We start from the raw sequence: 27,338 nt of genomic DNA, 5'->3' as shown, positions 1-27,338 counted from the left end.
CAGATCACTATTGTGTCCTATAGTGAGTGGAGGTCAAAAAACCTGAAATACATATACAGTTGTGTTCAAAATAATAGCAGTCAGATATCACTAACCTGATCAATTCACAGGTGCCAGAAGTTGGGTGACTCCATACAACACAGATGTACAGCAGTTCTCAGAAACAGTGCGACTACAACCAAATATTCATTAAGTGATTCAAAGGAAAGCCAAATCTTCAAACATTTTTCAGTTTATATAGTGAATGTTTGAGTTTGTAATGAAGACAATACAAACACTGCGATTTTTTTGAACAGTCTAATATTCACTTTTCTTCAATTTTTTTAGAGGAATAACACAAATTTGATCTATTTTTCTTCATGTTTTGATTTGGAATAGAATGTGTCGTGTTCCCAATGCATTTGTGTGTATGGAAATAAAATCTATTAGAAGGATTTTGAGCTTTATTCACTTTTTTCAACACACTGCTATTAATTTGAACACAACTGTACATGTATTTTTTTGTTTTTTTACTTTCAAAAGGATTTTTGAATCTTTTTGGCCAGTCTTGTGATTCACATCCCATTGCCATGCAAGTGCCACACACGTTTCCTATTTCAGCTTTGTAGATTTCTCTCCCGCCTGCTAATTGGATAACAGCCTGGCATCATCACCTCTGTCCCTTGAGGAAGATGAGACCCATAAAGTAGTGAAGCTGAACCAGAACGTATAGTGCAGGGTTGCTCAACCTGTGGCCCTCGGAGCCCTCTGATGTGGCCCTCGACCTCAAATTAGAGAAGCACATGCTTGGGGTTGGCAACCTGTTGATCGCAATTTGAGCTTGCTAATCCGCCATCCCAGAGCATCAGAGCTGGAAGAAGCAAGGCAGCCACGGAGAGAGCAGGACCACATATGCTGATGATTCCTCTGTAGTGCCAACTCCTGCCCCAGGTGGAGTGATACCAATCGCACTTCACTGGGACCTTTCTAGCAGCCAGAAGAGGAGAGAAAAGGTCAGTGTATCAAAAAACACATACACTGCACTTTGCAATGGGCATATTAGAACCTATAAAAGGGTTTCACAACTATTAGCATTAACAATAACATATAAAGCCATTGATAACTGCTCCAAATTACATCACCGATCTTGTCTCCAAATATCACCCAAACCATCCTCTCCGCTCCTCGCACGACCTCCTGCTCTCTAGCTCCCTTGTCTCCTCCTCCCATGCTCGTCTCCAGGACTTCTCCAGAGCTTCCCCCATCCTCTGGAACTCTCTATCCCAATTTATCAGACTATCACGTACTCTGCTCACTTTTAGGCGATCTCTGAAAAAACATATTTCTTCAGGGAAGCCTATCCTGCCTTCAGCTAATAATGGAATCGTCTATTCCTCCTACCAGTCCATCCCCCACAGTTACTACCTTTTGTACCACTAGCCCGTTCCTCCTAGATTGTAAGCTCCCAGGATCAGGCCCTCCTATCCCTCTTGTATTGAACTGTATTGTTGCTGTATTGTCTCCCTTTATATTGTAAAGCGCTGAGCTAACTGTTGGCGCTATATAAATCCTGTATAATAATAATAATTAGGCTGCTTTCACACTGATCTGCAGGTGCAATGCAGTGCATCTGAGGGTTTCCTGCGGGTTAGGTGCACTGAGCCATAGACTCCTATTATATCCACACCCGCAAGATTTACAGTAATAGAAGTCCATGGCAAACCCGCAGGGAAGCCGCAGGTATGCCGTACCCGCTGTGCAGGTAACGCAGAGAGCCTTAGTGTGAGAGCAGCCTAATAGGGCTCAGAACAGTAAGGGCTTGTTTACATTTGCAGTTTTGGAGGGGGAGTAAAACCCCATAAGTGAGATGTGTTTTTACCACACACCCTCAACCACTGGTGTAACGTCAGGGGTCGCAATAGCGGCCCGGCCCCATGCTCAGGGGGGAGGGGGGCCTGTTCGTCCTCCCTGTCGAATTCTGTTTTACAGTTAGGCAAGAGGGGCTGAATCTTAGATTGTAAGCTCCCAGGATATAATAAATATATAAATCCTGTATAATAATAACAGTATACAGGAAGTGGTCCTCTACATTTTCCTCTTGCAACCTCTGAAAGCCAGCTTCTCCTCCTCTCCTTCCCATCGGCATTCAGGGGCTGCAGGGGGAAAATCTTCATTATGCTATTCAAAATAAAAAATTTAAAATTCTAAACCATTTCATTTCATTGTGGCCTGCTACCGGCTACCAGTCACTTAGGCCCCATGTACACGGGACACTTCTGAACGATGGAAACTGACTGCTAGAAAACGTATGTTAAAAAATGTCTGTTTAGTTGCGTTTAAATAACGCGTTTATGTGTGTTTGCGTTTAGAAGTGTTTTTTAAAGATAAGCACAGGAGAACCTCCCAAATGCCCAGAATGCACTGAAAAGTGGTAAATTATTAACTATTTCAGACAGTTTCAGAGAAATACAAAGAGTAGATGCAGAGACAGCAGTACGTGTTGAGATTAACTTAGGTGTGAGTTGCTCATTAACATTTCTTTTGATTCCAAGGGTGGGAAAGGTGTCTGGTGGAGGGGGTCATTAAGGCCACCTGGCAGGGGGTCTTCATGAGTAAATTGAGGTGTGAATGGTCATTAACATATCTTTTGTTTCCAAGGGTGGGAAAGGTGTCTGGTGGAGGGAGTCATTAAGGTTTCCTGGCAGGGGGTCTTCATGAGGAATTTGAGTTGTGAATAGTCATTAACATATATTTTGTTTCCAAGGGTGGGAGAGGTCTGAGGTGTGAATTGGTCATTACAATGTGTGACAAACTTGGTAGGAACATCCTGTGTTCCGTGTTTTGTCCATCTGAGTACCTTGAAAACGCTTTGCATGCATTTTTCATGATGAAGAAAGGCTCTGGACAGCATTGAGAACTGGAAGAGTTAAAAAAAAATTTCAGACGCAAACGCTTATAAATGCGATTTGCCGCATTTACAAGCGTTTACAAGTGTTTTGCGTTTGAAACACTGATAAAATCGACTGCTGAACACAAGTTTTCTGCGTTCAAAAAAACGACTGTAAACTCAAATGCCTGTAAACGACTGTAAACGACGCTGTGTACATGGACACATAGGAAATCATTAGGGAGAGTTCAGGGGCTGCTGAAAATACGCTGAACAGCTCCTAAACGTGAGTTTGTCAGCTGCAGTGTACATGAGCCCTTAAGTGGCCCTCGCTCTTCAAAAGGTTGAGCTCCCCTGGTACCCTGGTATTGTGGGTGAAACCTTCCTGGCTGTAAACTGTGTAAATCATGAGAAAGGCCGAGCAAAATTAAATATCATTTAGCAGGTAAAAGTGTTAACATATTTTGAATTGTTTTCACTTTAACCAGCAGTGTCTAATACATATTCATAGACCTGAGCTGTTGCCCATTTACTCTTCTGTGTTGATTCATTAAATAGCTGTGTAATTAGAGCCATCTTGGGAACTGAATTGCATAAATGCCGGCTGTTAGTTCAGAGCTGGATTAGCAGCTGACACCGCCAGGGAACTCTTTCTCAGTTCACTGAGGGAAAACCAATGAATAAATAGCCAGTAGCATATTTGTATATAAATATACCTTAGACACTGTTGTGTCATTATTACCACTTGGAGTTTGTTCAAAGATACTTCATATAATGCTGCTCCACTTCAAGGATTTCTTATGCCTTTTACAATTAGCAGGAAAAACTAGCTTCTCCGGACTTGCCAATAACTCATTTCCAAACTTTAATGGAAGAAATAAATTTTATGTTCTGATTTAATATGCCAAGGTGACCCATCAGTAGCTGTACAAGTCTACATAAATACAATCAGGAAAGTGACTGCGTCTAGGTTGAGCGTTGCAGTTTGGGAGCATGATGTTATCCTGCAGACAGGAAAAAGCCTTCTCTCCCCAGGTGATCACTCACTCTGACTGTGCATCGTAACTTTGTAGAAAGATGGGGCAGCAGTAAGAAATTGATCTGTATGAGGTAACAGTTAGGATCACATTCAAGAACTGCACAGGCACCAGGGGTTACATGGCTGTGTCATCTTATCTGGCATTGTGGCCCTAGAATCAGTTGCTGAGCCAAGTTGATGCTTTAATAAAGATGGGGCCAGATGATAGGGGGGGTGTTGGAAGCACAGTTTTTCCTGTGAAAGGTTATAGTGTGTGTATTACACTTGGGTCACTCTTTAATAACAGGTCCTCTTTAATAACCATTATTGTTTATGAAATGCAATGAACAGGCATGCGTAGGTAAGTGTTGACACACAGAAGCATGGGCATTGACAAGAGTACGGCCATATACAGTACAGCCATTCACTTGTAAGACAGGCTGTATGCAGTTCCTGGGCACATGAAAACACAAGGAGATTTATCCTGGGCATAAAAAATAGCCTATAATAGCATGTGTGCATAAACCCTTAAGGCTTCATGCACAAGGGAAGAAAAAAAACACCACTTTTAGGGCTTGTTCACATGTGCAGCAACCCTTGCAGCCCCTATGAAAAGCATTTTTCAGTGGATCGCATTTTAGAGGAGTTTGTCAGTCGGTGAGGAGACAATATGCTATCTCCCCACTGCCTGATTCAACTCTATACTCTGCGATTGCAGAATAGCCCTATAGATTTGCATGGGTTTGCATTACCACTGCCGAATGCAACATGCTGCTTCATTTTTACCATGGTTGCAGCATGTGTGCAGCTCTGAGTGGCTGCATTGCTGTGTTCAGGTGGGCAGTCAGCAGTGCAGTGGGCAGCCTTTAGAGGTGTTTTTCAGTCAATGTGTCTATGCACAGCTTTATTGCAGCCAATGTGCTCATTCACAGCTCTTTCATTTAATGTGTCCATGTACAGCTTTATTGCAGACAATGTGCTCGCTCACAGCTGTTTCATTTAATGTGTCCATGTACAGCTCTATTTCAGCCAATGTGTCCATGTACAGCTCTATTTCTGCCAATGTGCCCATGTACAGCTCTGTTTCAGCCAATGTGTTCGTTCACAGCTCTTTCATTTAATGTGTCCATGCACAGCTCTATTTCAGCCAATGTGCCCATGTACAACTCTGTTTCAGCCAATGTGCTCGTTCACAGCTCTCTTTCATTTAATGTGTCCATGCACAGCTCTATTGCATCCAATGTGCTCGTTCACAGCTCTTTCATTTAATGTGTCCTTGCACAATTCTATTTCAGTCAATGTGCCCATGTACAGCTCTTTTTCTGCCAATGTGCCCATGTACAGCTTTGTTTCAGTCAATGTGTCCATACACAGCTCTAATGCAGCCAATGTGCTCTTTCACAGCTCTCTTTCATTTAATGTGTCCATGCACAGCTCTATTGCAGCCAATGTGTCCATGCACAGCTCTATTGCAGCCAATGTGTCCATGCAGAGCTTTATTGCAGCCAATGTGCTTGTCCACAGCTCTTTTTCATTCAATGTATCCATGCACAGCTCTGTTTCAGCCAATGTGTTCGTTCACAGCTCTCTTTCATTTAATGTGTCCATGCACAGCTCTATTTCATATAAGTAAAAATGCAGCGCTGCATTTTAATCATATGTTATAAAAAAATTTTTTTATATCTATGCCTATTGCACACAGCTTTGTTATGCCATTGAGTGCTGACCCATACCATTTAGAGACTAACACAGCTCTGTTTCAGCCAATGTGCCCATGCACAGCTCTGTTTCAGTCAATGTGCCCATGCACAGCTCTGTTTCAGTCAATGTGCCCATGCACAGCTCTGTTTCAGCCAATGTGCCCATGCACAGCTCTGTTTCAGTCAATGTGCCAATGCACAGCTCTGTTTCAGTCAATGTGCCAATGCACAGCTCTGTTTCAGTCAATGTGCCCATGCACAGCTCTTTTTCAGTCAATGTGCCCATGCACATTGTGGGGTTAGGTTCATATTTCTGAGCAGCATTCAGTGACATAAAAATGCCTCAAACCTGCACTTATAGAGGAACCTACTTGGCATAATTTATGCACATATACATGTAAACCTGCGCATATGTGTGTAAATTAATTATAGCGGCTAGAATAAATCAGTGCTGTGGCTAATAGAATGAGTTTACACACGTATGTCTCAAAACTCCATTCTTGCATAAATGTGCACCAAAACAAGCCTTTTTATGCTAGAATTTTCTGGCTGCTCCTAGCAGAATGATCCAGCGCACATAGGAGGTTTTTAATAACCCTGTATGCATGCAGCCTAAAGGGTAGCCACCATATCTCTTATAAGATCCATAGTATTTCTGCCTCCATGGTGGGATGAATAGGAAGGATCCTTAGAGTAATAAAGGTTATTGGCTGATACTTATTGAGTGTTGAGTATTTACTCAACACTTATATCAAATGTATATGTAGATGAGCCTATTGTCTCTAAGGACAGGCTGACATATTGAGCCTTGTTGTCAAACTTGTCTGAAAGTGTCACTATAACCGATTGTGTCCTGATCCTCCTTTTTTTGTTCCGTTTGGTATTAGAAACTTAAAAAGCAATCTGATTACAAAGATGCTCCTTACTTAAGATTTCCATTGTTCTTTGTCTTTCTTGGTACAGGTAAGAAGCAGGATTCCTGGTTTGTGGTAGATCCGAAATCTGGAGAGAAGCAGACCACTCTGTCCACAGAGTCATCAGATGGATTGTGTCCATCGTCCCCTCTGCTGTATATTGGACGCACACGTAAGTTCAACAGATTTTCCTATAGCTGCCTAAAGGTGAAACTCGAAAAATTAGAATATCGTGCAAAAGTTCATTTATTTCAGTATTGCACCTTAAAAGGTGAAACTAATATATGAGATAGACTCATTACTAAGCTTGATTGGCCAGCAAACTTGCCTGACCTGAATAGAGAATCTATGGGGCATTGCCAAGAGAAAGATGAGAGACATGAGACTGAACAATGCAGAAGAGCTGAAGGCCCCTATTGAAGCATCCTGGTCTTCCATAACACCTCAGCAGTGCCACAGGCTGATAGCTTCCATGCCACGCCGCATTGAGGCAGTAATTGCTGCAAAAGGGGCCCAAACCAAGTACTGAGTACATATGCATGCTTATACTTTTCAGAGGTCCGATATTGTTCTATGTACAATCCTTGTTTTATTGATTGCATGGAATATTCTCATTTTCTGAGATTGTGGATTTGGGGTTTTCATGAGCTGTAAGCCATAATCATCACAATAATGACAAATCACAGCTTGAACTATCTTGCTTTGCATGTAATGAGTCTATCTCATATATTAGTTTGTACCTTGTGACCTGGGCTGTTTTCAGTATATGAACCCCCTGCCATTTAACGATATTGTACTTTGTGGTCAGCACAGGTGCAATGGAGTATGTATACATCTGTGTATGATTTTCTGATTAGTTTAACTAACAGCGAACACTGCGTGATTAATAAAGACTGGCGAAGTATTAAGAAAAATTATTCATGTCCTAAAAAGGGGACATGGGCAGATGGGGATATTTGATGTGCCCAAAGTTAAAAAAAAAAGAAATCGCAAGAAAGAAAGACTCATGCATAAAAACCTCATTTTATTTTTACATTAAAAAAATATTTAATTAATTAAAGCAAATGTCCCCAGCTGCAGTATTTAGCACTCAGTATGTTTCGCCCCAAAGAGGGATCCATTTGATTGTTGACTCTTTCAGACAATGCAGCCAAGAAGGTATAGAAGCACTGCATTAACATAAGGAACACAAAAGCATCCAAGGAACAAGACCCTCCATATCAACCGTTATATAATTGCCGCCGAGCCAATACATCACTCCAGCAGACTGTTAATGCATATAGGCATCACATTCAGACCCAATAACCAGATCAGTCGAATAAAGATGTTCCCACCAGGCAAAACCTGATAGGGGATAGCAGATAGTTGTCAGCTGGCAAGATGACCAAAAAGCCAGCTAATCATAGCACATAGGGTTAGGACTAATAACAGGTTTGGCTGAAACGCTATGTGATTAATAAAGTTCAGTAATATTGACATGTTGGAGTGTGCTGGCTGGCTGTGCATGCTGATCGGATGTCGGTCGGCTGCTGGTTTTCCAGCATGTCCATTCAACAAAAGTCAGACAGGTTGCTGTAGACACTGGTTGAATGTTGGACTGTGCTGAACCAGATGATATTTGGCCTGTGTGTACCAGCCTTTAAGTGGTTGTAAACCTCAGACATGAAATACACTATATTGCCAAAAGTATTGGGATGCCTAAAATATGAGGAACCCTCCTGCGCTCAATGGAATGATTATTAAAATACAGCTGCTATCACTTGACTAATACCAATAAGTGCAAACAAAAAGAAAAAATAGTGAAGCGCTTATATCACATACATACAGTAAAGTGCATTCGAACAAAATAGAAATAAATTAATATAAATGTAATTCTAATATGCCTGTGTAACAACTCTATGTAATGAACCTTGATGCCTCCCTCTGGTGGGAGAAAAAAATAGTGCAACCAGATATGATTAAACTATATTGATACAATACACACTTTAAAAACCTATTATACCGTGCATATATCCAAATTCATAACGGAGTGTGAATAGATAAGTGAAACAAATTAATTGACCGCATAAAATAGTGCCTAATTCATATACATGCCATATACATCATAAGTGAAACAAAAAAATGTCCATGCATGTGACTGTGCTTTTCGAAAACACACGTGATCTCCACTTCTAGGTGCAAATAATCTCCTCCAAATGGCAGCAATGCCTGCTCACCTCCCCTCCTTGACCCACACAGGGCCCCAAAGCAGTTACCACCTCAGTGGTGTATCTCCTCTGGCAGACTCCTTATTTCTCCTCCTCTCTTATTCAGACTCATAGAAAGACAAAAAAACTTTCCATAGTGGAGTATATTTATTTAGGAAAAGGTAAAACCACAAATAATTCCACTCACATGGTCCTCTTCATCAATAAGCGTTTTTACCACAGCCTATGGGTAAATCTGCATGCACTTGGGGGAATCCAATATGGCCGCGGCGTCCGGACATGCGTCACCAGGAAATGACGAACCCCATTGGGATGCCTGCCTTTACACGCACATGAACTTTAATGGCCCCCCAGTCTTAGTCTGTAGGGTTCAGTATTGATTTGGCCCCGCCCTATGCAGCTATAACAGCTTCAACTCTTCTGGGAAGGCCGTCCACAAGGTTTAGGAGGGTGTCTATGGGAAGGCTGGACCATTCTTCCAGAAGCACATTTGTGAGGTCAGGCACTAATGTCGGACGAGAAGGCCTGGCTCACAGTCTCCTCTCTAATTCATCCCAAAGGTGTTCTATCGGGTTGAAGTCAGGACTCTGTGCAGACCAGTCAAGTTCCTCCACCCCAAACTGGCTTATCCATGTCTTTATGGACCTTGCTTTGTGTACTGGTGCGCAGTCGTGTTGGAACAGGAAGGGGCCATCCCCAAACGGTTCCCGTAAAGTTGGGAGCATGAAATTGTCAAAGATGTCTTGGTATGCTGACGCCTTAAGAGTTCCCTTCACTAAAACTAGGGGGCAAAGCCCACCCCCTGAAAAACAACCCCACACCATAATCCCCCCTCCACCAAACTTTACACTTGGCACAATGCAGTCAGGCAAGTACCGTTCTCTTGGCAACTGCCAAACCCAGACACGTCCATCGGATTGCCAGACAGAGAAGCGTGATTGGTCACTCTAGAGAACGCCACACCACTGCTCTAGAGTCCAGTGGTGGCGTGCTTTACACCACTGGAAACCCATTCCATGAAGCTCTCTATGCACTGTTGTTGTGCTAATCTGAAGGCCACACCAAGTTTGGAGGTCCTTAGCTATTGACTCTGCAGACAGTTGGCGACTTCTGCACACTGTGCGCTTCAGCATGCATTGACCCCACTTTGCAATTTTACGTGGCCTACTACTTGGTGGCTGAGCTGCTGTTGTTCCCAATTGCTTCCACTTTGTTATAATTCCACTAACAGGTGACTGTTGAATATTTAGTAGCCAGGAAATGTCACGGATGGACTTACTGCACAGGCGGCAACCTATCACGGTACCATGCTTGAATTCACTGAGCTCCTGAGAGTGACCCATTCTTTCACAAATGTTTGTAGAAGCAGTCTGCATGCCTAGGTGCTTGATTTTATACACCTGTGGCCATGAGATGATTGGAACACCTGAATCCAATAATTTGGAGGGCTGGCCCAATACTTTGGCAATATAGTGTATGAATAAGGCATATCCCTCTATAGTGTATCCCTCTGTGGTGTGTCTCAATCCAGGGCACTAAGTGTCTTTTCTGCCTCCTGCTTTATTCCTCTGCTATCAGCATGGATCACTTCTGACAAATTTTCCTGACTCCAAGTGAAAAATGGTGACAGGGGAGGGGCCTCCAGCAGATTGACAGCCTCAGCTCTGTTTCCTGTGAGTTGTGTGGAGAGGGGTATGTCTCCTCTCTCCAATCTGCTCTCAGAACTCTCTTCACACTTCTGCAAAAGTGTAACTTCAGCTTGCTGTCCCTTTTTTGACAGCTCTACAAGCTGTATAAATTCAGCACTTTGAACTGATGTAGAGAAGAGAAGACTGCAGATAGACAGGTACAACTTATGTGGGAGGATTTGTTTCATCTCTGTGTATCACCTGAGGCTTCATTAGGTATATGTAAGGGTTTACAACCACTTTAAGTCACATTCAACTGGTTTTGTTCTGTAATATTGAATACATTTCATAGCTTCTCCAAAAGCCATTTCTTCAGTTCTAATAAGTGTCAGGAGCTTACCCCAGGATTTATATCCAGACAGGTAGAGCAGACACCTTAATCCAATCACCTTCCAATGTGTAGATCCTCATGGCACTCGCTGGAAGTGTGTTGGAGAAGCTATGAAACATTTTTAACATTACAGAACAAGTCCAGTTGGATGTGACCTACTACTGCTAACCGCTTTCTGTGGTCAGATCTTTCTATCTGAGTAATACATACAGAGTAGGTGTATGTGATTAATTAATCTTGTCTCCCGTCAGCAATTCATAATTGAGCTTCATATTATTTGTTTGTGTCAGACCATTGGTCAACATTTGTTTTATTATACAGAATACATGATCACTATGTATGACACAAAGTCCCGGGAACTGCGTTGGAACGCCACCTTCCATGACTACTCCGCCCCTCTGTGTGACGAGACCTATGAATACAGTGAGTCCTGACCAAAAAGCTGGATGGAGTTTTTCTATATATTTTTTTTTATATTATGGGGAGATGTTGGGGCATGCAATCACAGTTCTGTACATAGATATTATGGATAGGTGAAAACAAAACATCTCAGTTACTTATAGCTGAAGTTTAAGTATGGCAATTTTTAGAATGTTACATAGGTCCCCCAGGACAAATGTAAGTACTTGTGTGCCATACCTGTAGCATCCACGTGGAAACTGGAAATCACTGTACTAGGCACAGCTACTACAGTGATTGTTGCTGGCTCCCAGGTCGAGCAGCTGCTCTTCTGGATACTGAACAGAGAAGGTTGCTCGCTGAACATGGGCGCAATACAGAGAACGTTTTGCATTTTCAAATGCAAAGTGTTCTGTGATTGGACAAGGTGAAGATTGTGACATCATTGCTCCACCTCTCCACTTCATCCAATCAGAGAATGCTTTGTATTTATTGGGAAAATACAGAAGCCTTCCTGAATGGTACCTGTGCTGACCTCCTGTGTTCACAATGCAGCAGGGCAGCCATTCGGCACAGAAACCAGAAGCAAATGGAGATCACTGGCATAGCAGTGCCTACTACAGTGATTTTCAGCTTCCACAGGGATCCCACAGGTATGATACATACATACTTACTGTTCCATGCGTGACCCATGTAACTATTTAAAAATGACCATAACTGGGATTCAGATTTAAGTTCCGTATCACTTGTTTTGTTTTATTTGCTTTTTTTTTAATTATATATATATATATATAAAACCAGCAGCTTTAGGCTAATAATATTCCCAACCTGTGTTAAAGCTGAACTCCAGGCAAACTGCTAAATACACAAATTCCTGCCACAGGATTTATATTTCTGTTCAGCCAGTCTGGTGATTCTGGACCTCCCTGCAGACTACATTGGCAATACAGCTAAGTCCAGGACCAGTCTCACCTGTACTTGGACAACAAAGGGGCAGCAGTGTAATATAAGCAGATTCATTGATCAGACTGCCAACTCTGTGGAAAGCTATAGACCTCCTAATTGGTGTAGAGTGCTGAACCTGCCTCTTCGGGGTTATATCTGCAGGATTCAGGTGCCTGGTATTTCAATGTTAAAATAATGTTTTTTGTAATAACTGGAATTTTTTTTTGTTCATCTTTAATCCTCTACCTAATGGGGAGATCCCAGACCAACACTGAACAATGAGTGTTAATTGGGTGAAGAAAAGATCTGATGGTTCTCTTCCAAATTCCCTTACATTTGGCAATGTTCAGAGTCCAACTCAGTTGTCACATATACAGACAATGCAGCCATTTTAAAAAAATTATTATCTGTTTTCCTGGTTAATATTGATCAGGGCCGGATCTAGCCTGTCCGATGTGGGGGTGCAGTTAAAACATGTCAGGGGGGCAGAGGATCGGAGGTTAGCAGGGCAGAGGGCAGGGGTCACTGCTGGCAGAGCAGAAGGCAGGGGTCACTGCTGGCAGGGCAGAAGGCAGGGGTCACTGCTGGCAGAGCAGAAGGCAGGGGTCACTGCTGGCAGGGCAGAGGACCAGGGGCACAGCTTCTTTTCCCATCCTTTCACTTCAAACAGCATAAGCACAGGTAGCAGAGCTCCTCCTCCCCACACAACACATAACTGGGATTAGTATAGTGGCAGGCTAGGGGTCACTGCTGGCAGGCTAGGACAGTATAGTGGCAGGCTAGGGTAGTATAGTGGCAAGCTAGGACAGTATAGTGGCAGGCTAGGGTAGTATAGTGGCAAGCTAGGACAGTACAGTGGCAGGCTAGGGGTCACTGCTGGCAGGCTAGGACAGTATAGTGTCAGGTTAGGGTTGGCTTTTGGGGGCACAGCTAAAATCTCGGGGGTCATAGCCTACCCCAGCACCCCCCTAGATCTAGCCATGATATTGATGCCTCTTCCACAGCCTGTCTTCAATGTGTTCTGCATCTGCTGCCTTACCCTAGTAACACCCCTGACCGTGGTACTTGCACAGTCCTTGTACTTCGTATGTTTATTATTTCAACTGATCTTGGCTATTTGGTTGTTCCCCGTACAGAGATGGCTCACTTTGCCTCCACCGGTGATGGGTTACTGGTCACAGCCGACCGGAGTAGCGGACAAGTGTTGTGGATGCAGAATTATGGCTCGCCTGTGGTCGGGCTCTTCATGTGGCACCAGGATAGTCTGAGACGGATCTCTCATCTCAACGTGGCAACGGAGACATTGCGCTACTTAACGTTCAACTCTCAGGACATCCTACTGATCAAATGGAATTACCAGGCTGTGCAGGAGCTGAGCAGCACAAAGACACATCTACTGTGAGTAGATACACTACCCTGCGGCACAGCCGCTAGTTCAGCAGAATGACTTGGTCACCATACTCGGTGTTTACAGCAGTGCTGTTGTATGGAGCCTCTCCATTGGAGTAGCAACAATACTAAATGGCATTCTTCTATGGATTGATGGAAGCCCAAGATTTTTTTTGGTATCATTTTGGTAACCCCTTCCACAGTCATAATTCACAATTGAAAATTAAAGTGAAGCAGTGCATGACCTATGCAGGAAAATGCACAAGGTTCACTAAACTGCTAGGCTCCCAAACTGTAAATACTCCTCTTCCTTCCATTCCCCCTACGCTCCATTCAGCGACAGGAAACAAAGGCCTGTGTAAGCTCAAAGTTTTGACTTGGAGCTTACACATATCTAAGGACTTTTCCCACAACAAAGTTACAGCACTTGTTACCTGACTGACTCATAATCAAACACCGGCACTGCTGCCTCTTTTTCCTGTCTGAATCCTTCAGTGCAGGGGGAATACAAGTCAGTAGACAAAAAGATTAAAGTAGCATTTAAAATATATTTTTAAAGTGTATCTATAGCCAAACTCCAGTCAAGCTATCTTTTGCCATTTTTGTCCCTTGTGGCGGTATTCACAACTCTTTCTACACTAGTGATCATTGTGAACTATTGCGTTGTCACCAGAACAGGAAACAGGGGAAGTCTTCCTAAGGAAACAATTTAGTGGTAACAACAATCTAAAGCCGGCCAGGGACGGATCAACATTCAGCAGGAACCGGACGAATTTCAATCCATCTATGGGCATGCTGGTTGTACTGAAGGCAAACGATCTCTTTCAGTACAATCAGTCTGTCAGGTTTTTTTTGTTCATTCACTGCTGGCAGCTATAGCCGCCAGCAGTGATTATTGTATTCTGACTTCTGGGAAACCTCCCGCTGTCAGACTACAATAGCGCAGCAGAAGGGATTCCCCGATCAACATTGACTATGTCAGTTGAAGGAAAAAACATTGTGTAATGTATAGCCAGCCTTAGGGAGGCTTCCCCTCACTTTAGACAGGTTTACATCCTAATGTGCCTGTGGGACTAGAAGTAAAGGGAAATCCTTTCAATTCATTTTCTTTTTTTTTTTATATCCTCCTTTATCTTTAGTGAAATGTACTAATCACATGTGTTTCTCTCTCTATCCAGGCCATCATTGTATGTCGGGAAGCATGCCAGCGGATTCTATGCCTCCACCTCACTAATCCATGAGGGAGTCTCTATTGTGGTAAGAATATGAGCTAATAGAACTAACAAGAGAGGTGGATTCCCCCATCCCCCCCTGCTTCTGTTGATTTGAAGACTGCCATTCACTGATCAAAATTAGGCCAGTCCCTGCTGGACCCGGTGAATTTTGATCACTTTATGTCCAGCTTAAAAAAAAAAAAAAAAAAGGGTCCCCTGCAGGTTTTCTACATAATGTGCAAGTATGCACCACATGCTAGCGCATTATGACAGACTTACCTGCAAATGGAGCACTCTAGTACAGCACTGTCATGGCTCCCCTGGTGCTTCCTTCTTCACTGGTCTTCCCTCGTAGGCTCCGGCTGTTTGAATGGCTGGGGCCACGATGACATCACTCCTGCGCATGCGAACGGGAGCCGCGGCACACTGCTATACATTGCACAGTATACTGTATGCCCTTAATGCAAAGCTTCGCATGCGCGGGTGACGTCATGAACTATTGCTGATGTGAATATCTCCTAAACTTGCATATTTAGGAGATATTCATTGTACCTACAAGTATGCTTGATTGTAAACATACCTGTAGGTGAAAGTTTGAATACAGACTTTACTACCGCTTTAGGTGACTGACCCAAAACATGTATGCAGCAAGTGGTTTGCGAACTCCTGTTCTTCATGCTTGTTCCAGATCAGAGACTCAAGGTGTTGAAGATAAGAGAACCCATGGATCACCTAGACAACTTCTATGTTCAGAAGGCAGAGAGAAACGAAGGCCTTTCATTGCTAACCTCCTAAGCATGCTAGTTGCTTTGCTATCTTTGGCTCCAGTATTTTCTAACCTGTAACAAGCATGCAGATGAGAAAGTTCCTGATTTGCTTACTTGTTACAAATAAGTGCCTCAAATGTTTTGAATCCTTTGGATCACCATGACAGCTATACGATTAGCATTTTTAGAGACGAGCTACGGTAGCTTCCTAATCTTTCAGTGCAGGTTTTCCTTAAGCATGCTTACGGTAAAATATTTGCTATTTACAGAATATCCACTGTAGTGGTTGATTACCCTATACTACCTAATTATTGATTGCAGAGCTCAAAATGGTCACTCGTAAAAGTCATATTCTCAGTTGTTGCTTGTTGTTGAATGTCCAGAAGCTACTGATAACGAGAAGGCTTGTAATGTGATCTTCTCTAAGTTTGGTTTTCTGTTTTGTCACATGATCTAGCCACGTGGAATCACCCTGGCCCGGATAGAGGGTCCCACTACCAAGGATGTCACACTGAAAGAGTCTACAGAATTTGATGTAACACCCAGCACAGATGTCAAATACCCACATGGTGGTGTGGTTTCTGCCAGCCAGTGGCTGCTGATAGGTAAGAGGGTTGGCCAGACCAATTAGAGGGAACTGAGCTATCACAACATTGCTATATGGCTGAATGAAACTGAACCATAGGTTGCAGGAAAGAAAATTGCTTGATTCCCCGCCAGCAGAGCACTATGATCACTGCTGTCAGCTATAGCTGCTGGCAGTGATTGCATGAAGAAAAAAAATCTAACAGGTTGGTCGTACTGAAGTCAATTGATGAATCCACTTCAGTACAACCAGCCTACTCATAGATGGATCAAATCTCGGCTGTCTCTGCTGAACTGGCCAAGATTTGATCCATCTATGGCTGGCTTTAATGTCACTTTTGTTGGACGGCTTGGTCTGCACATACATGTAAAGAAAAACATCTAAATAATGAAATTTAAAAGAAATTCACATACTAAAAACAATCATTACAGGTGGTAACACCATACAGTTACCAGAATATAATATATTCCTTTATAGTGGCCCTTTAAAGTGTATGTAAAAAACAAAACTTTTCTTTTAGTTTTGGATAGAGTGAAGAAAGTTTAGATTATCAATGTGTTGTTGCTGTATGTGTCCCAGTTGGGGCGATTCATCCTTTTATTATACTGGTGGCCACTGTCACCGGGACAGAAAGTACGGGGGAATAGAGCGTATCAGAGTTGCAATCTGAACAAAAGGTGAAGGGTAAATCTTGCATTGGGACAACTGCCCATGAAGGGAACTCCGCTCTTTGGGGGATTTTTCTCTCACTTCCTGTTGCCTTTCTGGGACAAGAAGTAAAGAGAAAACTCCACAATAGCGAAAAAAATATATGTATCATATGTATCTATTGAATAATGTTGACATTTTTTATCCCCAGGTCACCACGAGGTGCCGCATGTTGTTCATACCACAATGCTGAGAGCATTTCCAGAGACACTGCAAAGGGACACAGAGTCCGTCATCCGAGGCCCGGCTCCAAGGACTTTGTTTGATGATGTAAGATTTATGGTGAAAAATATAATCGTATTTAGTGGCTTACCTGCAAGTTCAGTTAATGTATAGTAAACTATATTGAGCATTGAACATCTCAATTTTTAAACTCAGTATTTTTAAGTGCTAAAAGAGAAATATAAACTTTGTCAAGAGCCATTCTTAGTGTATGTAAAACCAAGGTTTGGATGGAAGGTGTAATGGTTAGGACCATTTTTAGGTTTAGACATTTAGCGCTCCACCATCTCACCTACAATGCTCTGCACATTGGAAGACTCATGTTGTAGAACATCCAGAATACTTACAGTGTGGCAGAGTGTCTAGAGGAGAAAATGTTTGAAGCTTTTCTATAAACTCTAGAGCAGTGTTTCTCAACCTTTTTTCAGTCAAGGCACTCTTTAAAATTATGGACAGTCCCAAGGCACCCTTTAAAATTATGGACAGTCTTGAGGCACATCATTCTAAAATGTGAAAAACTATTCTAATAGTTTTATATAATGCAGCAACATCCACACATGTAGGACACCCAACATTAGAGGTGATTTATTCTTCCAAAGCAAATACACTTTTGCACACTGGTACCGACTAGTATTCCAGTGTTTCTCTTCTCCCTCAGTTTTTCTGTATTACTGAGCTAATGTGACCACAGTACTGATGGAGAGGGGCAGGGGAGGGTCATACTAGGATGCTGTGCTGGCAGCTGACATCCTCCTTATCAACTGATGTCATTGGTTGTCAGTATGCCGGATGCTAGAAGGTAGTAATGGTGCACAAAAAAAACCTGTGACTTTCTATAACTAAAAGGCAGGCTTGTTGCACCCGCTGGCCTGTATACAAATTTTGGGCAAGTTCTAGACATTTTGCCACGGCACCCCTGAAGAAACCTCAAGGCACCCCAGGGTGCCTGGGCACCCTGGTTGAGAAAGGCTGCTCTAAAGGAAAGAAAAGTGTACTGCTCATAGAAACCAATCAAATTCTAGCTCTTGTGTAGTTCAGGTTAGAAAATGAACATCTTTTGTCTTTTTCAGCCTTTCTGGACAGTTGAAATTTCTTTAATTAGACTGTCACCATCCTAATGGCCATGCCTATCCCCTTTTGCAGTTTAGGACCCCACAGAATCAAGGTGGGATCCCTCAGGGTGACACTGAAGGGCGGTTGAAGATGGAGAGCAACAAACAAGAAGCTGGAATTGTGCTTCCTGACTCATCAATCACAAATCTACTTATCATGGGAATAGTGACACTTCTTCTGGGAGGATGGGTGCTCTTTGGCCTCACATACCCAAAGGTAAATGTTGTATGAACCCACTTAAATAATATCAGCTGGGCCAACCAGTGCACACATTTATCATCCTTCTTTTTCTCTGAATCAGATGCAGGAGCAGCAGCGTCTGCAGCAACAACAATTACAACAGCAGCTTGAAGAGAAACTACTGCATCTCCAACAACAGCAGAACACGACCACTGAGGTTGCTCTGTCCACATCTTCTGGAGAGACCTTGGTGCTGTCCGGAGAGCAGAGGACTGGCAGTGGTGGAAGACAGAGTGGAGATATGGAACAGAGCCAAGCTAATGGAGCAAAACGTCTGAGCAGAGATGATGGGGAGGTAGAAGGTGAGGGAGGAAGAAGGTCCCCAGTCATGGACCAGTGTAGAACAACTTCTGTATTTTTCATGTCCATTGAACTGGATAGTATACAGTATGTAAGCAGTGTAACTAAGTATAGAATTCATGAGTATGAGTGGGGTGAAACAAATTCATATTCTTGGAGAATGCTGTGGAGGCATTTTCTGCAATAATTTTTTCCAACACTGCTCCATAAAGAAGGTTTTGCTGTCTTGCAGCTTGACTGCTAATTATGAATGGAAAGGGGAGGTTCTTATGTGGACCTATAGGAGGGACAACAGATTGAAGAAAAGGGGAAGTACTTAAGTGGAGGAAGAACAGATTGGAGGGACTTACGTGAACCTATAAGAGGGGAGTGGACAAATCATCTGTCTGTTTAATGGCCACAACAGTTGGGTGGAGCCTATAAATAATGGTGGAGAGATATCTCACCGCTGTACACCCAGGAAAATATAATTTTAGCACATTTTTCAGCTTGCTAAAACTTGTGAAATCAGATTGTGTTTGAGGGAGTTTAAAGGATAAGTTCACCTTTTGGACAAAAATAATATTATTATTAGTTGAATGCAGCCCTTGGGTTGTAGGTTGGGCACCTGGATGCCAATTTGTTCTCCCGCTGAAGGGCTAGGTCTAATTCCTATGTAAGCAACATGAAAGTCGGTGTCAGAGCTTACACAGGCTAATGCCTAGTACACACACGAGGAGAAACTTGAGAGCCGATCATGACAGTCCATGTGAAAGTATCCAAAGGGACAAGCACGAGAATTTTTCTTGTACGCTACCAGAACTAACGATTTTCGTTTAATCAGTACAGTATTTGTTCAAAAACAAATCGAGTGACCAAGACCGCGCATGCTCAGAAAAAAAGCATAACATTACAATAAATAAATAATTTGCGCTAGTAAATGTGTATAAATGTATTTATTATTATATATATATATATATATATTATTTATTTATTTATACACATTTACTAGCGCAAATTATTTATTTATTGGTACACTTTATATATGGTGATTTTTTGCAGCTGGTACACTATTAGTAAGTTATATAATTTTGACCATAGGCGCTATTATTAATTTTTCTTATAACATTACAATACATGACATCACTTCCGACGTAATTTATCGTAGGAGAATTTTCATAAATTTAGTAACCTCTTAATTTTCCATATGAGACTAGCATGCAAAAAAACCCAGACGATCATGCATCCGATATTCTCATCGCGTGTACAAGGCTTTAATGACCTTCTACATTCCCCCAGGTGTTTGATCATAATTTATGCAATGCATTCCAGGAGGAAGGGGAGAAGGTCACATGTTCTCTCCATACTGAAATGTACTGGGTAGCTTTTTTATTTGCACAATAATCTCCTTTTCAGTGTTTCATTTAACTTGTACAATATAATTTTCTTGATGCTGAACCTTCTTCCTGCAGGTATAGATGAGGAAGATATACAAGTGGGGAAAATCTCTTTTTCTCCCAAGGAAGTTTTGGGTCATGGAGCAGGAGGAACGTTTGTGTTCAGGTAAACAACACACCCACCTGATGAAAGCTAAGTGTCTGTTAATCTGGGATTCTCCGTGTTGGTAACATGGGTACCTTGGTGTGCAGGGGCAGATTTGATGACCGCCCTGTAGCAGTGAAGAGAATTCTGCCAGAGAGTTTCATGCTGGCTGATCGAGAGGTTCAACTACTGCGAGAATCTGATGAACATCCAAATGTCATCCGCTACTTCTGCACAGAGAGCGACAAGCTGTTCTGTTATATTGCCTTAGAGCTGTGTGCAGCCACTTTGCAAGAGGTGAGAGCAAATCTGTATGAATGACAAGATGGAGTACATGACACCACTGAACGGTGATGAGGAAGGACTGGGAAGTGTCTAGCCTCATCTTGAATAATGTGGATGGATTCAGCTTAATTTCAGCGTAGTTTATCATAGTTTGGGAAATAAACTCTCTGTAAGATGCTGACAACAAACCGTAAGATCTTTTATTTTTGCAGTATGGTTCAAAAATCAAAGGCAAAATGTGGTTGGTTGTAATCTTACCACTAATCCTTTACCCCTAACTCTCCCTTTAACTCTAAAACTAACCCTCCCTGTAATCCTAACCTTAATCTACCTGTAATCTGAACAGTAACCCTGTATCCCTAGCACTAAGCTCCCCTGTAACTCTAAAACTAACCATTTCTGTGTTCCTAATCCTCCCTGAAACCCTAACACTAATCTCCCTAAACCTCTTCCCGTCCAGCCCATGTATATAAACGGCCGGATGGGAGCAGTGCAGGAGCAGGTTGCCGTTCACAAACGGCACCCGCATTTTCAGCCTGTGCGCGTACCGATCGCTGTACGGGACCACTATGTGAAGTCCCGATCATGTGATCACTGATTGGCCAATCAGTGATCACATGAATAGTAGTAAGCAAGATGTCACTTCTGACATCATTGCTTACTACTAGTGAAATCTGCAAATGATCACAGAGGTCACATTGTATAAGGCTATTCACAACAGCCTTGTACCATGTGACAAGCTGTGACCAATCACAGATCTCACAGTATTTCTCAATGGCTACAAGAATGCAGCCAGAGAGGAGAAATGATTGCTTTTACAGCCTTTATAGGTAAAAAAAAAAAAAAAAATCTTCATCACCCCCCACAAGTAGTAGAGTGTCACTATGGTGACACTGTACTGCTAGGATGACAATATTTAAAAAAAAAAAAAACATAAATAATAATATAAAAATGTAAAAACATTTTTTGAAAAATTATAATTTTTGGTTATAAACTAATTTGGGTTATTTTTTTTTTTTACTAAAAAGATAGCTGAATACGTTGTGGCCAAGATTTATGAAGAAAGGTTATTTATTTGCAAAATGTTATGAGAAAAACACTTTTTTTTTTAAAATGTTTTGATTTTTCATTTATATAGCAAACAAATAAAATCCCAGTGGTGAATAAATACCACCAAAATAAAGTTTTATCTGTCTCAAAAAATTGCTAAACAATTCATATGAGTACAGTGTTTCATGACCGCGCAATTGTCATTCAATGTGTGATAGCGCTGAAAGCTGAAAATTGGCCTGGGCAGGAAGGGGGTGAAAGTGTCCGGACTGGAAGTGGTTAAAACCCAGAAATGAACCCTCTCTGTAACCCTCACACTAACCCTCCCTTTAGTTCTGATTCTAAACCTCCCTGTGATTCTCATACTAACTCTCCTTGTAACCCCATCTCTCGAACACTAATCCTCCCTATAATGCTGAAACTAACCCTCTCTGTAACCCTAATGCTAACCTTCCTAGTAAAGCTTGCAGTAACCCTTCCTGTATTCTAAGGGTAGATTTAGACATGAGTCCAAATCCTCCTTGCCTCTGAAGCCCAATTCGTGTTAGGATCGCACTTCAGAGGCTACTGACAGGCGGTGAGGAAGCAATGTGACGCCTCCTCACCGCCTGTTTTAACCCCATTTCTGCCTTTTATTGCATATAGTTGCGGGGCATTTGCAGTGCGTTGACTTGCATGTGTAGCGCAGACCAGTACATGTCGGGTCAACTCTGCTGCAGTATGAACACATCTGAGTCCGCTGTCTATTGAAGCTTAAAGCGGAGTTCCTCTCACCCTGTCAAAAAATAAGTCAGCAGCTACAAAAACTGTAGCTGCTGACTTTTAAAAAACAGCCACTTACCTGTCCTTTGGTCCCGTGGTGTGTCCCCTGCAGCTCGTTTCACCGGTCGTCCTGTATTCCAGGAGGCCGGCCTCTTCAGTGTGGGCACCCGGCTGTGATAGCTTGCAGCTTCACAGCCGGGTACCCACTGCGCATGCGCGAGTAGCATTGCTCTTCATGAATGGTCCTGTAGTCTTCTGGGACCTGTCACGTGTCCCAAAAGACTACAGGGAGGGAGGACACCTTCTGTTCGTCTTCACCACCGCTGGTTTTACTGGCTGTCTTCTCTCCCTGGCGCCGGCATCTTCAGTATAGGCATCCGACTGTGACAGCTTGCGACTTCACAGCTGGGTGCCCACTGCGCATGTGCGAGAAGCATTGCGTTTTGTGAATGGCCCGTAGTATTCTGGGACCTGTCGCCTGTCCCAGAAGACTACAGGGAGGGGGGTTGGGAGGACGAGGTCCGCTTACAATTGCCTTGGTGATTGCAGCAGAGGTGGGAGCGGGTGCCTGTCAAATTCAGGTACCCGCTCCCCCCCAGCTCTCCAAAGGTGCCAATCCTTAAAGCGGAGTTCCACTCATCCTGTCAAAAAATAAAAGTCAGCAGCTACAAAAACTGTAGCTGCTGACTTTTAAAAAACAGCCACCTACCTGTCCCTCGGTCCCGTGGTGTGCCCCCCCGCAGCCTGTTTCACTAGCCGTCCTGGTTTCCAGGAGGCCGGCATCTTCAGTGTGGGCACCCGGCTGTGACAGCTTGCGGGTACCCACTGCGCATGCGCAAGGAGCGCTGCGCTTCATGAATGGTCCTGTAGTCTATTGGGACCTGTCACGTGTCCCAAAAGACTACAGGGAGGGAAGACACCTTCCACTTCTGACGAGGCGATCGGACCGGAAGTGGGAGCGGGTACCTGCTCCCCGCCCCCCAAAGGTGCCAATCCTTAAGGGGGAGCAGTCCTTGAAGCGGAACTTCCCCTTTTCAGTGGAGCTCCGCTTTAAGGGGGGGTGTTGCCAGGTGACAAAAACTTTTCTGTGCTGTAACCAGCATTTGTTAATGTGGTGATCAGACTTCACAGGAATCTGATGCTTTTGTGACCGGTGTGCCTGTACAGTTGGAAGCCAATGAGGTTGTTGCTGTGGCTGCAATAATGAAAGATGCTTTAATCCTTGGAGATAATTGATTATATAGGTTGACATCACTTGAACTTTGAACGGAACAGTTTTTATTTTAACCATGTCTTTGTTTTTTTTTGTTTTTTTTTCCCCCTACAGTATGTGGAGAATCCCAACTTCCATTGCAGCGGTTTAGATAACGTGACCGTCCTGTTCCAGGCCATGTCAGGACTGGCTCATTTACACTCTCTGAGCATTGGTGAGGACAGGTTGATCATCTGCAATTTGTTACACTTCATGTGAACCCACAGCCTTTCAGGACAACAGTTCCCAAATGTACAGCTCAGTCACATCGCTCACTGTATGTCTTTGCCTTAAAGTGAAATTCTGGGGTAATACTAAGCTCAAAACGACTCCCTCCCCTCATCTAACACCTATACTAACCACCCTGTAAAGGAAAGATGCATTTCCTTACCTATTCTTAGGGCATTCTGCTTCAGTCACATTGGCTCTTCTCTCAGCTAGCTGTGGCTTCAGTGGAAAGGATGGAGCTCTGATAATGGATGGACCATAGTAAGCCTCTCTCCTCTCCCCTGTAGCCTGTCCCGAGGAGTCCATGTGAATGGACTGGAGTGCCTTGAGAATAGTTATGTATATGCATCTTTCTTTTACAGGGTAGTTTGTATAAGTATTAAAAGGGGGTGGGAGCAGTTTTAAATCGGAGCTTCAGCCAAAATTTAAAAAATGGCTGACTAAAAAAACAGACACCTGTCCCTCGATCCAGTGGTGTCCTCACCGCAGCAGGGTTCACTGGCCATCCCGTGTCCCTGATGCCAGCATCTTCAGTGTGGGCACCCAGCTTAGACAGCTTGCAGCTTCACAGCTAGGTGCCCACTGAGCATGCTCGAGTAGCGCTGCGCTCCGTGAATGGTCCCATAGTCTTTTGGGACCTGTCATGTATCCCAGAAGACAATGGGGAGGAAGGGAGAAGGACAACTTCCACTTCCGACTGCCTGGAAGTGGGAGCGGGTACCTGTCAAATGGCCCACTTCTAGCTCAGCAGTGATGGCCCCCTTACTTGGTATTAAGCTACATTAAAGAAGAGTTCCAGGTATGGATACTTTTTCATAGTTAAATAGGTTCAGCTTGGAGCAATGCACCTATGCATGTACCATCCCTCTAGAACCTGGAAATCATTCTAGTAGACACCACTACTCTAGTGATCTCCATTAGCTTCAGGGTCTCATATGGAGTGGCTGCCCTGCTGCATTCTAAACACAGGAACTCGGCAGTTCAACATGGGTGCCATTAAGAGATCGCTTCACATTTTTTAAATTAATGCAAAGTATTCTGTAAATAGATAAGGTGGAGAGGCAGGGAAGTGACATTGTGCATCTCCATGTCCAATCAGAGAATGCTTTGCATTCACTGGAAAAATGCAAAGCAATCTCTGAATGGGGCATATGCTGAGAGGTGGATCTCCTGTGTTCTGAATGCAGCAGGGCAGCTGCTCGGCATGGGATCTGGAAGCTAATGGATTCTATTGGAGTAGTGGTCTTTGCTACAGGGATTTTCGACTTAAAGAGGGATCCCGCAGGTATGATTTATGCACCAATGTAATTATATAAAACTATCCATACCTGGATGTTGCCAATTAGATATGCAGGCTCTACTTTCCTGCTTAAATTCCTGCACATTGTCAGTGCATTATTGTTCCTCTCAATAAATGTTACAAATAAACTCAATACTGTAGTGCAGCATGCAGTTCCTCAGTGATTCTGCCAGTCTCCCTTTAATAGAGATTAGAATTGTCACTGAAAAACTCTTTCTAGCTTGAGTTAAATACAGTCCTGATTGGCGTATCCTGTAGATGACTGTCCTGCAGGAGTCAGTCAACAACAATACTACTGCACTAATATATACAGATAGTCAAAAAGGGCTAATTTACAAATGAAACCCATGAAATAAAATATGGGATATTTAGGTGTGTATTTGACTCACATAGGCTACAAAGTTTTACCATATTGTCCTCACACAGAGAAAAATGCAGATTCAACCACAGTAAAAATCAGTAAGGTATCCCAAAGGAAACAAAAGGTGAATACATGCTTCCCTACTAAATTATTATTATTATACAGGATTTATATAGCGCCAACAGTTTGCTCAGCGCTTTACAATATAACAGGAGACAATACAGCAACAATACAGTTCAATACAAGAGGGATAGGAGGGCCCTGCTCCTTGGAGCTTACAATCTAGGAGGGAGGGGCTAGTGGTACAAAAGGTAGTAACTGTGGGGGATGGACTGGTAGGAGGAATAGAAGATTCCGTTATTAGCTGAAGGCAGGATAGGCTTCCCTGAAGAGATAGGTTTTCAGAGATCACCTAAAAGTGAGCAGAGTAGGCGATAGTCTGATAAATTGGGGTAGAGAGTTCCAGAGGATGGGGGAAGCTCTGGAGAAGTCCTGGAGACGAGCATGGGAGGAGGAGACAAGGGAGCTAGAGAGCAGGAGGTCTTGCGAGGAGCGGAGAGTACAGTTTGGGTGATATTTAGAGACAAGATCGGTGATGTAATTTGGGGCAGTTATAAATGGCTTTATATGTTATTGTTAATGTTTTGAATTTTATCCATTGGGCAATGGGAAGCCAGTGGAGGGATTGGCAGAGAGGGGTGGCAGATACAGAACGGTTCCTAAGGTGGATGAGTCTGGCAGCAGCATTCATGATAGACTGAAGAGGGGATAGCCTGCGATGAGGTAGGCCATTGAGGAGGGAGTTACAATAGTCATGATGAGATATAACAAGGGAGTGAATAAGTTGCTTAGTAGTTTCCGAGGTTAGGAACGGGCGTATCTTGGAGATGTTGCGGAGGTGAAGTCTACATGATTTGGACAGTGATTGGATTTGGGGCTGAAAGGACAGATGGGAGTCTAGGATTACACCGAGTACCCGGGCATGAGGGGAGGGACTGACGATTGTGTTATTGATCTTGATGGAGAAGTCAGAGGAGAGGGCACGGGCTGGGGGGAATACTAAGAGCTCAGTTTTGGAAAGATTGAGTTTGAGGAAGTGGAGTGACATCCATGCCGATATGTCACATATGTATTTCTTGCACATATTACTACAGTAATATTGTTTTTCTTGTTGCAGTGCACAGAGATCTGAAACCTTGCAATATCCTCATCTCCTTGCCCAATGCCCAGGGCAGACAGAGAGCTGTCATCTCAGACTTTGGCCTGTGCAAAAAGCTGGGAATAGGGAGAAGCAGTTTCAGCCTGCGCTCTGGTATTCCAGGGACTGAGGGCTGGATCGCACCAGAGGTTCTACGTGATGGGCGAACGCAGAACCCAGTAAGTATTTTTCAGTAGAGAAAGATGGCTGTTCTGAGGGTATATTAGATGTGGCTTGAAGTGGAGCTTCAGCCAAAAAGCCATTTTGATCGTAAAAATAGAGTAGGGGAAGTATGCAAACTTTGGCAGGTTATATTGCTGTCTGTGACTGCCCTCACTGCCTGCCCCAAAGAAGCAACAAGAAGTGAGGGGAAATCTTGTTTTACCCCCGGTTTACATCTGTGCGGGTGGTGCCGCTGCGGATCCGCACGAAAATCCGTGCAACCGCACCACCTGCACAGAGAATTGTGGACCCGCAGGCAGGTGCCATTAATTCTAATGGCACGCCGTCTGCACTGGGAAACGCAACCGTACCGGGAACCAAGGTTCCCGTGTGGGCTGCGATTTCCAAAGTATTGCAGGGACTTCTTTCCCTGCGTGTCACGGGCACGGGAGTCCATTCAAATGAATGGGCTCTCGTGTCCGAGCAAAACACGGCCCGCACAGCCACAAGGTGTGAACCGGGGGTTAGGGCAGATCCCACTTCTGACAGATGTCACCAGAACAGGTGTCCCTATGAGAAGATTTCCCACTTATGTTCAGATGACAAGTGAAA

The 27,338-nt window shown here is 43.4% G+C and overlaps 1 protein-coding gene across 1 annotated transcript in view; it reads left to right on the top strand.

Annotated features, from left to right (window-relative positions):
• The window catches only part of ERN2 (endoplasmic reticulum to nucleus signaling 2), a 67,498-nt gene that overhangs the window by 22,963 nt on the left and 17,197 nt on the right, over nt 1-27,338 (top strand). The window contains exons 6-17 of the mRNA XM_089682429.1: nt 6,548-6,670; nt 11,046-11,147; nt 13,205-13,466; nt 14,636-14,714; nt 15,896-16,043; nt 16,884-17,002; nt 18,098-18,283; nt 18,369-18,609; nt 20,059-20,149; nt 20,236-20,425; nt 23,553-23,652; nt 26,544-26,743. Of these exons, the coding sequence (XP_089538555.1) occupies nt 6,548-6,670; nt 11,046-11,147; nt 13,205-13,466; nt 14,636-14,714; nt 15,896-16,043; nt 16,884-17,002; nt 18,098-18,283; nt 18,369-18,609; nt 20,059-20,149; nt 20,236-20,425; nt 23,553-23,652; nt 26,544-26,743 (1,841 nt within the window). The remainder of the gene's footprint in view (nt 1-6,547; nt 6,671-11,045; nt 11,148-13,204; nt 13,467-14,635; nt 14,715-15,895; nt 16,044-16,883; nt 17,003-18,097; nt 18,284-18,368; nt 18,610-20,058; nt 20,150-20,235; nt 20,426-23,552; nt 23,653-26,543; nt 26,744-27,338) is intronic.

The sequence above is a fragment of the Staurois parvus genome, unplaced genomic scaffold, assembly GCF_062004578.1.
Source record: "Staurois parvus isolate SC_StPar_1 unplaced genomic scaffold, SC_StPar_1.0 ptg000289l, whole genome shotgun sequence".
Taxonomy (NCBI): Eukaryota; Metazoa; Chordata; class Amphibia; order Anura; family Ranidae; genus Staurois; species Staurois parvus.
This window is presented reverse-complemented; position numbering and strand designations above follow the sequence as displayed.